The sequence below is a fragment of the Pseudochaenichthys georgianus genome, chromosome 13, assembly GCF_902827115.2.
Source record: "Pseudochaenichthys georgianus chromosome 13, fPseGeo1.2, whole genome shotgun sequence".
In the NCBI taxonomy this organism is placed as follows: domain Eukaryota; kingdom Metazoa; phylum Chordata; class Actinopteri; order Perciformes; family Channichthyidae; genus Pseudochaenichthys; species Pseudochaenichthys georgianus.
This window is the reverse complement of record NC_047515.1, coordinates 20681778-20698469: the sequence shown is the minus strand read 5'-3', so window position 1 is coordinate 20698469 and position 16692 is coordinate 20681778. Positions and strand designations below refer to the sequence as shown.

General features: G+C 38.3%; 1 protein-coding gene across 9 annotated transcripts in view; it reads left to right on the top strand.

The window, feature by feature from the left end:
- The first annotated feature begins 6912 nt into the window (after positions 1–6912).
- ncam1b (neural cell adhesion molecule 1b) overlaps positions 6913–16692 on the top strand; it is an 81187-nt gene continuing 71407 nt past the window's right edge. For 3 of the 9 annotated variants that reach the window (XM_071205137.1, XM_034097388.2, XM_071205140.1), the window contains exon 1: positions 6913–7271. In XM_071205137.1, coding sequence (XP_071061238.1) covers positions 7220–7271 — 52 coding nt within the window. In that variant the 5' untranslated portion in view covers positions 6913–7219. The remainder of the gene's footprint in view (positions 7272–16692) is intronic. The other 6 variants (XM_034097390.2, XM_034097386.2, XM_034097384.2 and 3 more) reach the window with 3 other exon arrangements.

Genomic DNA, 16692 nt, shown 5'->3' with positions numbered 1-16692 from the left:
ACCCAAAGACGCTTTACATTTGGGAGGGAGGGTAGACAAACAAAACAAAAACAAAGACAAAGCCAAAAAGAAACAAAACAAAACAGAAAAGCAGTCAGGAGGAAGTTGATTGAGAGGGGGGGGGCTTATGGATACAGAGTTGATGAGAATCTATTACCCTCTATTTTCCAAATTACACTACTTTTACAGTATAAAGTGATCAAGATGTGTTCTTATCAATTATTAATTACATTTGTACACTAGTGTCCATGCATGAATTAAACAGCAAGGAGAAACGCGTCCTATTTAAAGAAGAGTTTTGCTGCCCCCACATGTAGGACAGACCACATTACACGCAAAGTGCTTATTATGGATGTTTTGAAATCTTATTTTAAGCTCCATTTCCAGGCTGTAGTGTAAAACCTTTTGTATCACTAGGTGGCAGCAGATATTTAAGATATCTTTATAGTATCAAATCCTTTGGTTGGATTTGTTACTCGGTTTGCCCATGGTTATTCTTCCCTGATGCAATCCATCTATTAATTTAATTTAAAATATTAACTTTTTACGGATAAATGCACACACTCCGCTATGGATTATGGGGTAAATGGGCATCGTCAGAGCGTCAGTAGTCCAATCCTCATTCTCTGTAGTCAACATTTTGAAGTGTCCTTGGGCAAGATGCTCCTACTACTCCTGTAGGTTTATAGTAATGAAGTGCATGTAAGGTGCTTTGGATAAATGCACCACCCAAATTACATGTAAACTAATGTACATGTACTAATGTACACTAATGTACTAATGTAATGTATTAGGACATATTGCATTACAAAAACACACGTGTTGGCTATTGCAGGCAAGTATACAGATGGATAATTTGATTGAATTTACGAAGCACTCATTTAAAAAAAGAAATAATGTAGTTTTGAATTACGTGAAGACAGTGTCAGAGAGTGGTGTTGATTCAAGCGTAATTCAATCTTTGAGTTTTTAGTGAATTTCTTGTTTTGGGTTACCTTATTTTGTCAAGCACTTACAGTTCAGTCCTGAAATTGTGTGTGGTTGACCTTTGTTCTTCGTTAAAAGAAGATTATTAAGAAACAAACAGTGTCAACTCTGGGGGTTGCTGTCCAAACATTTTACCACCAAGATAGCTTCGGTATTTTACATTTTACCATATTCATTTAAATTCTTTGTGTGACTCTGTAATTGTGTGGTCACAGAGCAGTTTTCATACGTGGTGGGTTATGCTGATGAGGCAGAGGTGAAGTGTTGTCACTGGTCTGGCAAGAATACACTGAACTGTCAGTGGAACTAAGCCTTATTTGTGCTTATAATGAAATGTGGAGCATTACAGTGACATCTGGCAATGAAACCTTACGTTTACAGCGGTGACAACAAACTATAGCCTGTCTGAATAAATCACAGCAAAAGAATGCATCTTTATGATGTATTGGACACTGCACCCTCTCTTTTTGCTGTTACATAATGAATATGCATACGGTGGAGTCTGTGCGTCTCTGTGTGTGCTGATGTGTGTGGTTGTATGTGAGCTTAGTCAGACTCCTCCAGATCTCTGCCTACGCAGATTAATATCTGCAGTCTACAAAGGAGCCCTGTGTGCCTTGCAGGACAGACTCTCAGGACAATGAATCCACTGTCTGACAACACCATCTCTCCCTCAAGCTAACTGATATGAACCCCTTAGTCCTGAGATTATAGAAAGCTTAAGTCTTTCAACACCAAAGGTGATAATTGAATGAGAGTGCCGTGCTCCAAGATTTCTCAAAGCTTGTCACCAAGTCATTCATCTCGACTGCAGGATATCAAACCAAAGTCTCTTTGACACTTGTGGCTCTGCTTGTGACTTTTGTATTTAAGTGGGGTCATTTAAAAATAAAAGAATTAATACAGCAATATTCTGTTTTTATCTTTTAAAGAGAAAATGAGATATGCAAAATATATATAGATTTATATATTCAGGTTTTCAAACCATGATGCTGCATTTCCACTGGCCAGTTGATGCATCACATTGTCTTTTGATTTTTCTTTTGCAATAATTCATTATGTAACATACACTGCACGAGTCAGTGAGAGGGGGAGGGTCTTCTCAGCAATGCTAACCATTAGCTCACCTCTGAGTCACACTACTATGCACTGAACATGATTATGCATACCCCTCCCTGCACAAATGACCTCTACTTTTTCTCCCATGACCTGGAAACCAATGTACATAATAGTACTGTATGTTGCCTTCTGTTAGAGAAGTGGAGGAGGAGAGGAGCTATTTAAAAACCTCCTCCGGTGGCAGATGTTCACAAGCATCCTCTCACTAGGAACTATGCTGACAGTATGGCCAGTATACATTAGACTCTGAACTGAAATTATATTTTGACTAAATAGAGAAAAGAGGATGAATTATACTGTAGTAGTAATGTTGTCATAAATACATGGTAATATACTTCACGTGTATGTGCATGTAGGCGTGAAAGAGTATTCATGTGTGGTGATGGCTGAAACAGTATGAGAGGAGGCTGAAGAAAGAAGGGGAGAAATGAGCTGCAAAGAGAAACAGAGCGACGGGGAACACAAAACGGACAGATTGGTGTGTCTGGAACATGTGTTTTAAGTTTAAGGGTTGTGTTTATGTTTTTGCTTTTAATATATTTATTTTAATTTCTTCTATTTTAAATGTTTGTTCAATTTTGAACTTGCATGCAATACCTTGTTAACATGCTTTTGCATGTGACAAAGATATCCCATATTGTGGTTCAATAAAGTATGTTTAATCAAATCTGATCTAAACTAAGCTTATCCAATCTGATATAATTCATCAGTATGTACATTCTACTACGTGTAGTGTTATAGCTGTAACTGATTCATTTTTTAAAGGGATTCATGGGTGATTTAGGTAGATAAAAGGGGATGTTATGTGTGCTTTACCACAAACTGACAGCTGATTCAGTTGAACAGAAATGGAGTTGAAGGCTCTTAGGAGACACCATCAGTAGGAACATTCATTTTTTATGAAAAAGATTAAGGCATGTCGATGTTACACTGCAAGAGAAAACGATGAGAGCAATTTAAATAGGACTGTAGCACAAAGTTAAAAAACACAACACATTTTTCAAAATTATATAATTTTATAGTTTTCTAAAGACTAATTGAAAATGATATCTCAAGTTAAGCTTTTTAATTAATGAACTAAGTGTAAGGCTATAATAAAAAGATAACCCTAAAGTAAAAAAAAAAACAAGCTACATCAGCTTTCAACTCCAATGCACACTGAATAAAACACTACCGTATATTTTGGAGGCCATTTATATGCATGAGTCACTAGCTGAGTCACACTCTGCCTATCTATGATGCACAAGCACAAACGCCACTCAGACCTCCCTGCTCTCCCCCACAGTGCCATTAACCCATCTACCCCCCTTACGCTGTTATTCAATTCTTAGTAGATGGGTGTTAAAAAAAAAAAAGAGGAAGGAGGAAAGTCTGAAATGTTTTGGGGCCACACACCCTAAGGTGGTATTTGTGGAAGGAATTGCTGTTGAAGGATGGGTTGCAGGAAATGTGCAGGATTGGACCACAATGCATTTTCAGCCAGCAGATTGATTTGGGTTTGCTTAATTTTGGCCCTTTGCATGTGCATGCTGGCCAACCGTGAAAAAATCAAAGGCAGACCGCCGTCTCAGGCTGCCAGATGCTTCAGTTCCACCCTGATCGAGCATACAACTTTCTCTTCACTTTGCATTGTTGTTCTGTCAGGCACCATTCACTTTAAAGACTTAATAAAAGTGTGTTGCATAAGGCTCTCTGTGGTCATTGGAGAGGCGAGGGAGTTCGGCCGAGTATTTGACTCATACTGTAGCAGCATTTTTGAAAAGTATAGAGTTGATGACTGTGGGTTTTCTTTAGCATTTTTTGGGCTTTTTGCTATCGTGTTGTTATCTCTTTGGAATGATTTTGATAAAAACAAAACAAGCTGTTCTTTTGTAAGGCAACACTGATGTTAACAAGATAAATGAGAAGTATGTATTTCAAATTACAAATTAAACTGTATTAAAGTCTGTTATCTGTAATCTGTATCTTCTGGAAATATAATATGACGAAAAAAAACTAAAACCCCTAACAATTCATGATTGCAAAATGATTTTTATTGTAAAAAGCATTTACAATTTGAGTTTATCAGCATTTTATATGTATCATTGAGGATTAAGACACATCATTATCCTTGAGGAGTGTCTATTTTACAGTTACAAATAAATTACAATTGATAGCTTTTGAAGGCTGATTTAAATATTATTCACACCCCACTTTCACTGTATTTAGGAAAAACAAAGATTGAATCAATAAAGTAAACTAAATAAATAGATTTTCCAACACAACTATTTCCAAGGACTCTTAATAAAAGCTTTGAAACTTCCTTTGAATAATCACGTTATTCATTAAGGCTGGGCGAGAAGAAAAAAATCTCATAACATATTTGACCAGATGCCTCAAAAACAGTTGTTGTGTTCACAAAATAATTTCTGAAAATCATTAAAAGTATTGTGGATGAAATTACTGAAAAACAATATACCTGCTAAAACCGTCTGTTATGAAAAAGATCAACACAGTGCTGTAATTCAGCCTTAAAATGAAAGATTGCAATAATAGTTGGGAATACTGATTTTTCTTAGGGAACATTTTACTAATTTATTTTAATAAGTAGTTAAAGAAAAACACAATACATGATTGGTAAATGACCAATGACCTCTTGGCTATGGACACAATGGTAAAAACAATGGAGCTCTTCAATAAAATAAACTTTGTAATCATGGCTATAATGATAATACTGATGCTACTAATACTACGACTACTACTATTAATACTTACAGTATAATAAAAATAATAAGTTACCAAATACTATTAATTAATTTATCATAAACTACTATTAATAACACAAAGTTGGGGTTGCCAGGTTGTACTGTCATTTTTTAATCCTTTTTATATTGAGTTCTAAATGTTGTTTATAAAAGTGTATTTATAAATACTTAACACATTTGTATGTTTAATATTATTAATAAAGTCCTATTCAAAGGGATTTTTTCACAACCTGACAATTATAATAAAAAATTGAGAATTGTTTCTCGGCTGGTAGCCTAATTATTTAATGATTATTTAGTGGGAATGCTGATACAGCATTCCAACTATCTGTTGTGCTACGCACAACATTCTTTATTATTCTGCCGGGTTATTTTGCGCCTCTTCTTCTCCCACATTCCACATCGCAGAAACTCCGTTCAAACATCAAAACGTTAAGCTCGGTCGGGAATCGATGGCTATTACTTTTCTTGTTCATAACTTTCATAATTCCAGAGATACATCCCATAATTCATCACATTTTTAACATAGAAGTCAATGGAGAAACTCTTCAGACTCCAACAATCTTCATGCAACGTTCCAACTTTAAAATGTTACACATCTTTCTGACATTATACGTGTAACACAACTTTTAAATCTGATTCATACTTTTAGAGATATTATTAGCTCAAATATAAACACCTGTGTCATGGAACACGGTGATGTCATAACTCCAACTGACATGCTCAGAGCAGCAGACTTCAGATAATGGTTAATGGTCTGGCCCTCAACAGCTCTATGTAAATTATGTGGTGTCATCATATGCCGTTTCCATGGAAACGCATCCCTCGCCATGAAACACGATGTCGCTGTAACTCAAATGGACACGGTCCGATCGTCCCCAAACTTCGCTTGTATATCACCGGTCCATGCCTCAACAGCTCTACGCCAAATCTGAGATCTCACCATAGGCTGTTTCCATGGAAACGCATCCCTCGCCAAAAAACACGATGTTGTCGTAACTGATATGAAAATGGTCAAATAACCATCAGACTTAAGATGTGAGACAGTTAATGGTCTAGCCCTCAACATGTCTATGTGTCATTAGTGAGTTTTCCTCAAAAGCTGTTGCCATGGCAACACATCCCTTGCAATAAAACACGATATTGCTATAACTCCCATGAAAATGGTCAAAAAGTGCTTAAACTTCACATGTGTGCTAACAGTGCAGCCGGAAAGACATCTACAGGACTGTTTTGAGATTTCTTCAAATGCAGTTGCCATGGCAACACAATTCTCGCCATGAACCACGGTTTTCTCATAACTTCAGTGAAAATTCTCCAAACAGCCCAAAACTTCACATGTTTGGTAACGATGCATCAACATATCTAAGCGTATTATGGGGTGTCATCAAATACCGTTGCCATGGCGACAAATCATTCGCCATCAAGTTAGTTCAATAGTTTGCAGTTCAAATATTCTGCTGCTTTTCCAAGCTTTTCTACATTATTTTCTTCTCTTATCACACATTCAATCCCCCTGTGTTCATGTATCATTTCAATCTAAATTCTTCACTTTCTTCTTACAAATTACATTTCAGCATAGCAATTCAGCGTCAGCTTTTCAGCATAAAGCATTCCCACAGCAATTTCTTCAGGAATTGCATTCTCTAGTTTGTTTTTGCTCTACTGGCAACCAAACTATGTTTCTTATTAGGGGCCAATAACTAATCTTTAAAGCTTTAATACATAACAATAAATATAGTCAAGGTCATTAATTGCAATTTATATTATTATTTAGCATGTAGTTATAACATGCATAAACTGTAGAACCGTTAAGCTCTAAATAAAATGTTTACCTTGTCTGGTAATGAAGACATGAACAATATCCTGAATGCAATTTTTTTTAACTGGAATGTTTATTATTTAAGTACCTCTTTTATTATTGCTAGAACACAGTCTTACGTGTATTTTCAAAACTGATACAATAATAGTATCCCTTAGCATTATTTGAACTGTAGCCTCTTTTCTTGTCTTTTTGTATTATGATTATTGCGGGGGTTTCCCTGTGATGACACTGGCTCCCTTTGAGATTCGCGCACTACTTCCCAGGGTTTGTCCTCTCCTCCGCGGATTGATCCACGTTTGTGAGAAGGCTCTGCTTGTCAGTCAGACTTTGAACAGTGCACTGGCGCTCATCACTGCTAATCTCTGGCCGCTGCTTGTCACCATCAACGACGCTCCTACTGACAGTTACCACCGACCTGCTTCAGAGGAATAGATTAGGATGAAGAGTTTCTGAGATAAAGCAGGAAAACACGAGTGCAACACGGTAGGGCGCGAACGGAAAATAAACGTTAGCTGAGCCGTTTAACGTTGACTCGGGAGTTGCGATGGTCAAGATAAGGGATATTTTTTTAGCCTTGCTACTTGTGGGCTGTGCAGGTAAGAACATCTCTCATTCAACACTTACGATATAAATGTTTATGTTTGACTCGGCACCCTATAACAGTGGTCCGGACGGCAGGTATACTCTCGCCCCCTGGTCCTCCTCCCCCTCCTCTCCCTCTGCCCGCAGGCTCTGTTTAGCTGATGCATCGGCAACGGTACTGCGCCTCGCGCTAATTAGCTTACTGGCGAGCAGGGTTTTGTGTTTTTAAGTAAAGACAGCTTGCTGCTAATGTGCTAGGGTACCATTTTCTCTGAAGGCAAACCCACAGTGGGCTACATATTGCGTACACTCTGCGTGACCAGCCTGTGCGCTGACTTAGCTTTATTGTGCATTAAATAAAACAATAATGCTCAAGAAGGACAGGGTTTAAAATTGTATTAGCACGAATGGGGGAATTATGTGAATGGAAATGTGGCATGGGGATTTATGTTTTTCTCTGAAAATATGATCATGTTTACGGTCTCAGTTCGGATGGGACGTGTTTGTTTTTGATGGGAAGTGATGCTGGGCTCCTTGTATTTGTAGACACACGCACGCACACGCGCACACACACACGCACGCACGCACGCACACACACACACACACACACACACACACACACACACACACACACACACACACACACACACACACACACACACACACACACACACACAGCCTTCTGGGTTGAGTCACGTTCTCTCAGTTAAAGGTACATTGTGCAAACACATGTTATTATGAAGTGCACCTGACCTGTGTGCAGTGCCATGGCATTTATCGGAATGGTTATCAACAATGGTTCCTCACTTGAATAAACTACATGAAGGGACAGTTGTGGGTTTATTTCTTCTCTCTGGCACCGCAACAGAGCAAGCACAACTTCTACCCGGAATCATCTGTTATGTAATCTGATGCCACGATACAGGCTTTGAAATGAGATCCTCTAAGTTGGTTCAAATATGTATCGTTATGTAAATCTAAATGAGGGAGTTTTGTGACAAATTACATTTTTAATAGCCTTTCCACAGCATTTTTATTGTTGTTGATTAAAATCAGTAATTTGACATGTGAGGCGATTATGGTTGGAGAAGTTCTCTCAGCTCACTCAGGATCAGGGTAATCGTGGGATAGCCTTTTAATCCTCTATGTACAATTCAATATGTGCAAGGGTGCTCCTCAGGCAGGAAAGAAACGCACAGGGAGTGGAGCCCTGCATTGTAATGAGAACACCATTTGTCTGAGGTTGGAATATTTTATATAGAATGTCAATATTCAAGACCCTGATGATAGGATTCAGACTTCTAGAATTTAAGCACATTCTAATATATAACGCATGTATCTATCTCCCACCACTTACACTAATAATAGGAGTCAACGTGTTAATGTTATGGAAGCATTAGATGAGCTCTGGAAATCCTCTATGTTTGAGACAGAACATCTTGTCAGGACATCTGAAGCTATGAGAAATGTGTAGGAGAGTTATACCACATGAGATACTCCAAGTAAAGGATCTTAACAGTTATTATAATTTTGCTATCATACTTTGATGTTTGAGGCTGATATAGATTTGTGCCATTATTAATGTTTAACATTTACATTTCATATCGCAGGGAAAACTTTAGTTTTTATTCCAAAACGGTTTTACAAGCCTGCATTTGAATAAATCATGATAGCTGTATACATAACATTTGCCAAATATGAATATTAACTGAATAATGCATTAACGCACTATAGTGCAACTCTTTAACAGCTAACACCAACTAACTGGCCTGTCAACTTTAACACTGACTTTTCACAATATAACATCATAATATAATCTACCGTCACGGTTTCAGAATTTGGGCGTTGACTGCAGGTTTCTCAACATCCATAGTGTTAGATACAGTTATGATGAATATCGATGTAACAGCTTTTTGACTGATCACTATCTCACATAACTAATGCGCTATCTATCACTGAAGCTAACATCTATGTTTGTTTTGTATTCCTTTACTGAATCTACGGTTGTGTTTGGCCCCTGCACAAATGTCAGAAGAAATACTTTTATAAGGCTTTTTTATGGAGGTGACTGCACATTTTTTGCAGATTTGGGATGAATTAATCTTTCTCTTCCCCTTCCTCTCCGCCGGCTTCATGCTCAGTGGGTCTGTTGGGCCTCTTGTCAAAATTATTCATTAATCTTCTTCTAACTGATACCTGCAATATGGGAGGATTTCAAGACTGCATTTCTAGTGAGATAAGCAAACCTGGGTGAGATAATGGATGGGTTTCTAATGTCCTCAATCCTTTTGGTATGATGTATGAAATGCAATCTCCATCTCACCATATGCGTCCCTCTTCAACAGCAAAGTGTGACTCTCTAGTACAGTAGGCTTGTGTTACATCATCAGGCAGGTCATGTGGGAATAATGACGTAGCTGCTCCATTTACAATTCAAGATGGAATCATGGCTCACTGCAAGAGCTAAGACCTCCTTCTCACATCTGACTTAGCTTTCTTTCATAAGGATGGAAATCAACAATGCTCAAAACAATGGAGCTGCTTCTTCCAACATAACCTTTAAAATGTGAATATTTCACATTGTGTGCTGCTGGCAACACATTTGTTATTTATTTAGGAGATACAACAAAACATAGATATCCTTTCCTCCGAAGAAGACACGGCAAGTCCTGTTGGTCTCTCTTCAGTTGCTGCAAGACCACAGCCAATCAGGTCACTGCTACACAGATTGATTAAAGGCAAAGACCTTCCTATTTGGTCCCTGACGTAATGATGAGGCATATAATATCTAAGGCACAAATGGTCACACCTTGCAGAACGGCAGCAGCAGGACAACCTTGACCAATAGCAGCAAAACCCAAAAGTAGGGTTGCCCTGATTTACCCCTGACCAGAGATGGCAAAAGTACACACATCCTTTACTCAAGGAGAAGTACAGATAATCATGTTTAAAAATACTCTGGTAAAAGTAGGAGTACTGACTAATCTTCTTTACTCAAGTAAAAGTAAAGAAGTATCGGCTTCAAAATGTACTTAAGTAAAAATTACCCATAACTACCAGCTGTTTTAAAGAGTAACTGACCTCCCTTTATATTAATAGAACAATAATGTCTTTGTTAGCTAATGAATGTGTCGATGCTTAACAACGGCAACATGACAAAGTTCTCATTGGTCCCTCTTCTTTAGAGAAGACCAGGAAATGAAGGATACACGGATCGTGTTCAAATCAATAGGCACGCAATGACTCTAAATAATAATGATCACGCCACCAAACACAGATTAGAACTAAAGTAACAAACCTGTTTTGAAAATGTAAGGAGTAGAAAGTACAGGTATTTGTGTTCAAAATGTAAGAAGTAAAAGTAAAAAGTCGTCAGAAAAATAAGTAGTGCAGTAAAGTACTGATACCAGAAAAGTATTTGTACTTCACTACTTCCCACCTCTGCCCCTGACCACACACGGCCCTCCTATTTAGTTGAACATGCAGCTTTTATAAAAGCACAATTCTGATGCACTAGAAGAGTCCTTGTCACTCTTGTCATACTCTTTTTAAAGGCTGCCCTGTACGTGTGTAGAAATATAAATGAATGAAATACTCTATGCATGCGTAAGATGTTCTTTAATTTGGATCCTCTTCGATGCTGTACCCTCGGGCTAAACAGCCCCCTGCATCGCAGTAGTAGTTCACAGTATACCAGTAGTGTCCCAATGATGTCCAATCTATTGTGTGTATTTTTCAGTTTCGTCAGTTGTATTTTCTTTTCTTTTAATAATGATTCCTTATTACACCCCACAAAGGATCATACTAACTTCATGTCTTTGTTCACTACCCCCTCTGCCTACCTTGCTCTACAGACTGTTTTCTTCCATTTCATATAATTGGTAGACATACCAGTGTTTTTCTATTGTATTGTTGTTCTTTTAGTGTAACAATCCCAAATCGATCGGCTGGCATGGTTTATTAACGTTAGTCAACTGGTATTGGCACAAAAAAAAACCTCTTCCCAAAATGTATTCCTTTTACAATTACATTAAAAACCCATAAATGTCATATTTATCTTAAAGGAAAAACTCAAAACAATTCATTTTGTTTATCAACATTATTGTCAATGAAATGTTCTGTGAGTCAGTTCTTTGTTCTTTTAACACTACATCTTGACTCAGGGCTTCATTAGTCTGCTAATGCAAAACATAATTAAATATGAACTTAAAACCATTGTTGAAAGCAATTTTGCTGATGTCGGTTAATTTTGTTCTGAACCAGAGCAGCAATATTGATTGTACTGTGCATCTGCAGACATTTGTCTTTCACTTCAAGGGTCAACCAGTGCTCTGCAAAATGATATTAAAGTCAGACACAGACGTTATGAGAAAGGTCCATTTGGGAAATCCAGCCAAAGCAGGTGAAGTGCGAGGCCTGCTCTCTTCTCACCTCCATTATCTGGGATTTTAGTTTTGTCTTATCAAATAACTGAAGCCGCCAAGAACAGAGTGTCTGCTCTGCTGACAGGCTGCTGCAGAGCTACAGTAGAGGCTGCTTATCGGACCAGAATATGTTTAAGGATGGAGCTGACGATGGAAAAACACAACAACTGGATTCGGAGACAATTTCTGTGAACTGTCACCCATGCATGTGTTGGGTATTTAATCTATTCAGACTTTTCAAGGAATTCACATGTTATCTTAACCGTGAAACAGTCAGTGAATCAAACCTTAGACTGTATTTTTCCAGCTGCCATATTTCTTTCTTTTTATATCTCATAGATGGCAAGGTTTTTATCCAGTATTAGGAAGGAAAGGCACAAAAGAGACTGTGGTTTGTTGCAGCCAGAACTACTTGACTCTACTAATGATGGGGAGTGGTTCAGACAGATCCAGGTCTGAGAGAGTTGAGAGAAGCCGCGTTGCCTAAGGACGTTATAAAGATGACATTACACATGCACGTGACCCAGTGAAGCGTGAAGTGAATATTAAAACTCCTTTCCTAAGGGCCTGCTTACAGACGAGCCACAGACTGTGGGTTGTAGTGGTTGTTTTGTCCCTGATAAGCGTTTGTGGTGGTCAGTATATCAGCCCTGTGAGGCTTAATCAGGTTTCCATTAAGAGCATGAATTAGGTTAAACACTGAGGCCTCTGAGGCGAGATTGTTGTGTTTATTCTTTCTGAGGACATGTACTGAAAACCTGCTTCATTCGTATTGCTTTTTAGCTCAGATTGCAATCTTCAGAAATCAGAATCAGAAACAGGTTTATTACCAGGTAGGTTTACACGTTCCAGGAATCTGTCTTGGTGTCGTGGTGCATAAAAACAACAATTAAAAACACAGGTAGAGAACTAGAAAAATATTTAAAATAATTAAAAATGTAGTAAAATATAACAGTATTTACATTGCAATGGAATAAGAAGGAATAAAACATGGAATACAAAATCTTACTTCATACCACGGTATATTTCCTTCTCTCAAAACTGGAAACATATTAAGACCTCAGAGCTATCACAAAATTAGAGTAGTGTGTCTTTGTCATTCATCAAAACTGTACAAAACAAAATAGGCTAGCACTTTGAGCAGAGGATCCCCGAGGACATGTAACCCTAGATTGGTAAAACCTTTAGGCATTATATGGCCTCTCTCCACTTGGAGGCAGTTGCTCTGCGGGACAAAAGAAGCCTTTGACACTGTTGCAGACTTTTGTCAAGTATCTAATATCGACTAGGTATAACCATCTGTTCAGGCTTGCATCTCTTTAGACAATGCTTAAGACAACTTTGTGGCTATTTCCTTTTTGATGCTCAGTTGGTCAGTTTTGACCGGTCACCGTCTGCTATGTAAATGCTTGGTGCACTTGGAAAAATATTTATAATCTTTTCTCACAAGGCTATTCACTTGCAAATAAATACTCACAGATTTCTCCTTTTGCCTCGGCTGTTAAGAAGACATTGCTCTTCCTAGCCCTCCTTGTGTGAGAATCAGGGGAATACAGGACTCCTGTGGCTCAGGAGTAAGGCGCCTTTCACACCTGAAAGTCTGAGCAAAGGTTCACAGCTTTGTAACAGTGTTTAAATAATATGATTGTCTTGTTCTTTGTTTTACGTTGCAATTATGCAAGACTGCTAACTAACTATATACCACATGTTTTTATCACCTACGATAAACGTACCAACACTGTACACGTTTACTGCCACTTGACAACTCGACTGCTAATGTATCTTCTGCTCCAATGGCTGTCAGATGTTAGCGCATCTTTCTCTCTCTCTCTCCTCTCTCTCTTGCTTTACCACACATGCTAAGCACTGAACTTTTCCCAACAGACACTCTGTAACTCTTTATAACGTGACGATAGCCTGCCAGAACCTCCTTTAATTGGTCAAAAAAATAGGAACCATCCTTAAAAGGCTTCTACACTCTATGAACCAGACCATGGTTTGATTTGGAACGAGACCACCTGTTTTCATCAAACCTGGGACCAGCTATTCTGCTCGTGGTTTCCTAGTACCTGTTCTTTTGGTTTGGACCCAACTGTGAAGTCAGAAAGGGCCCTTAGTACAGCCTTGTCTTTGGCCCATGTGGCCCCTTAAAAAAGAAACAAGTGTACACTCGTGTCACTATTCATGCTGAAAGAAGTGTCGCAATTTAGTCTTCTCAACGCAAACTCCTGAAAGCAAGCTTTACAGTGTGTCCGTCTGAGTTTAAGAAAATGAGTGCACGTCTCATAACCGTCATAAAGCAATATGCTGTTGGCTATGATTTAGCTTTCGACTTCTTGTATGGAGTGTGAGGAGAAGCAATGTGTGTGTCTTCTCATGCATCCATGCACATCATGGTACATTCATTATTAAAACACTATAGGGTGCATCATCATGCACTGAGCAGGGGAAATTTAGATTGCTATGCCCCTGGCTTTCTTTTTATTTAGTCACCATAGTGTGTCTCCTATCTGCTAACGCTACACTGGCTTAGTCATTGCCTGGCAACTTGGAGATACCTCTGTTTCACACAAAGTCATGACATGCAGTAATTTAATCATGGGGGAAATATCCATCATTAAAGGAGTGAAGTGACACTCATTCTGTAAAAAAGCAGTAATTTGTAATCTCTAATTGAATCACTCTGAGAAGGCACTATCTCCTGACAAGCCAAAGCTGTTTCTGATCCATTCAATATGCGGGATCCTCTTTGAAAGGATGTCAGGGATTCCAGGTAAAGTAATTCTGCAGGCAAGTATATCCTAAAAGTCAACTTAATAGTATTACCCATATTTTCTTTTTTTATGTGAGACATTTAGTTTGATTACATAGCATTCCAAAGCTTTTTGAGTACTTTATATGACCATCACACTTGCACTCAAACAACCTACTCTTTATGCAAAGGCTCTTATTCAGAAAATTGTTGCCTAAAAAGATTTCAATTGATCAATTTTTTTTTCTAAATGTGTTATTTCTTACAGCCAACATTTTGAGAGCTGCCTGAAAGGTAGAGAGTGTTATGAAGTGCTTATTATTTGATATAATATTAGTAATATCCATTTGCTTAAGATAGTTGTATGTCTATGAACATACGTTTATCTCACAATCATTATTGATCTTTTTTACCAAGTCATCAAAGGAAAACAAAGATAATAAAACATGAACATTCACAACCCAAAAGTTAATTGATTTCTCTGTTCTCAACAAAACATATTTTTCAACATTTGTCAATGCACAAAGTCAAAGTGTTTTTCTCCAGTTGAAATGTCAAGACACTCTTCTAAAATTACCCAGCTGTGAGCGCATTGGAGGCACAGCATTTTGTCATCTGGGGCGCTTTGGTAGGGTCTGGTTGCTATGATACAGAATATACGCAGAAATGAAATGTCCAACTTGCTGTGGCTTTTGCTCTGTACGAAACAAAGGCTGAATCCTGTAGGGAGAGAGGACTGCTGCTTGGTGGGTTCATTACATTTTGCAGACAAGGAATTATTGCTGTGATTAAGATTGTTTTGTACAAGACCTGAAGTTAGACAGAGCCCGCTTCTTTGTGGTATTTAACCTGGCCCTCCACCATTTTGATTGGAAGTATCTGTAAAAGTGACAGTAAGTACAGTGTTATACCAGAAAAAAGGTTTTGTGGACAGAGTACAGGTTGAAAATGTAAAGTGTCAATCATGCTATTTTTAGACTGGGCCTGGGATCCTTGTTGGCTCGCTGTGGGCTACCATGCGCTCATGAGCATTGTGTTGGCTCACCCTGTCCTACAGCCACATGTCATTGTTTTTGGACAACAAATATCAGAGGAGGTGATGTCATTGGGATATGGAATTAACTTCATAATCCTTATTTGTGCAGAGTAATTTTAAATTATGTATCCAAAATGCCCAAAGATTAAAAAAAACGTACGTGGCAACATGACACCCATTTTACATTTGTAGCATAAGGTGTAGCTCCTGTAAATGCAAATGCATATCCGTTTAATAATACATACATTATTTTCATTCAAAATTAAACATTATAACAATCTGAAATCTTAATAGCCACTTTAGAGATGTCAAAGAAATGACATATTCTCGTACCGTCGTTTTCCTCGCTGCTTGTGTTCTGCAGTACGTGGAGTAATAAAGCTGTCAACAACAGATGTAACAGATGGCATTGTGAAATTAATGTCTTTTTTTACCATTCTGACAGCTAGTTCCCTTACACCTGAGGTGTAGGTAATTTTAACCGGGATGCATTAAAACATTTATTTCTGTGAATACAGATAGAGTCACAGAACCCCCTTCAACAGGCCGATGTACCACACAGACAGATGCTGACTATTTACCACAGACCCCATTTTAGGTAAGTCAACCTATCGGATGTAATCACTGGAGCTTGGGCGTTGAAGACATTTTCAGAAGCTATAAAGGGTCATTTTTATGTTTTCTTTCCCAATAAATGCTCTGAATTGCTCCCATTAACAGGTAATATCATCGAGAGTTGAACAGAGCAGAATTCCTGGACCGAACAGACTGGAGGTGGAAGATTGGAGGGGATTAGAGTCCATCTCTGATTCAGAGGTCACTGGAGGACTATAGTTAACTCGCCATTGCTAGAGATCTGGTGTTGCATCTGATTTTTGAAATGGCAGTTTGGATATGGTTTGGCTTGGTAAGAGCATCCTTGGACAGCTACACAACCACATACCCCTTATCAAAGAGTTTTCTGACAAAAGGGTTAGGGTGTGGGTCCATGTAGTGTTTCTCTTTGGCAGCATTTAACCTTGTGATAGATTGAGAGGTCATGAGGATTTGCTAATCCTTTGTCTGGAAAGGCTTAAACCTGTTCCATGCTTCTTGTGGTAAGTGATATTGCACGATTGCGGTAAGGCCAATGCTGTGTCGAGGGTCTGCAGAAGGTCTGAGCACCAAGCTGTATTTAACCCCAACAGGGTTGCAATGATTGGCTCAGGGCAGATGTCAGTCAC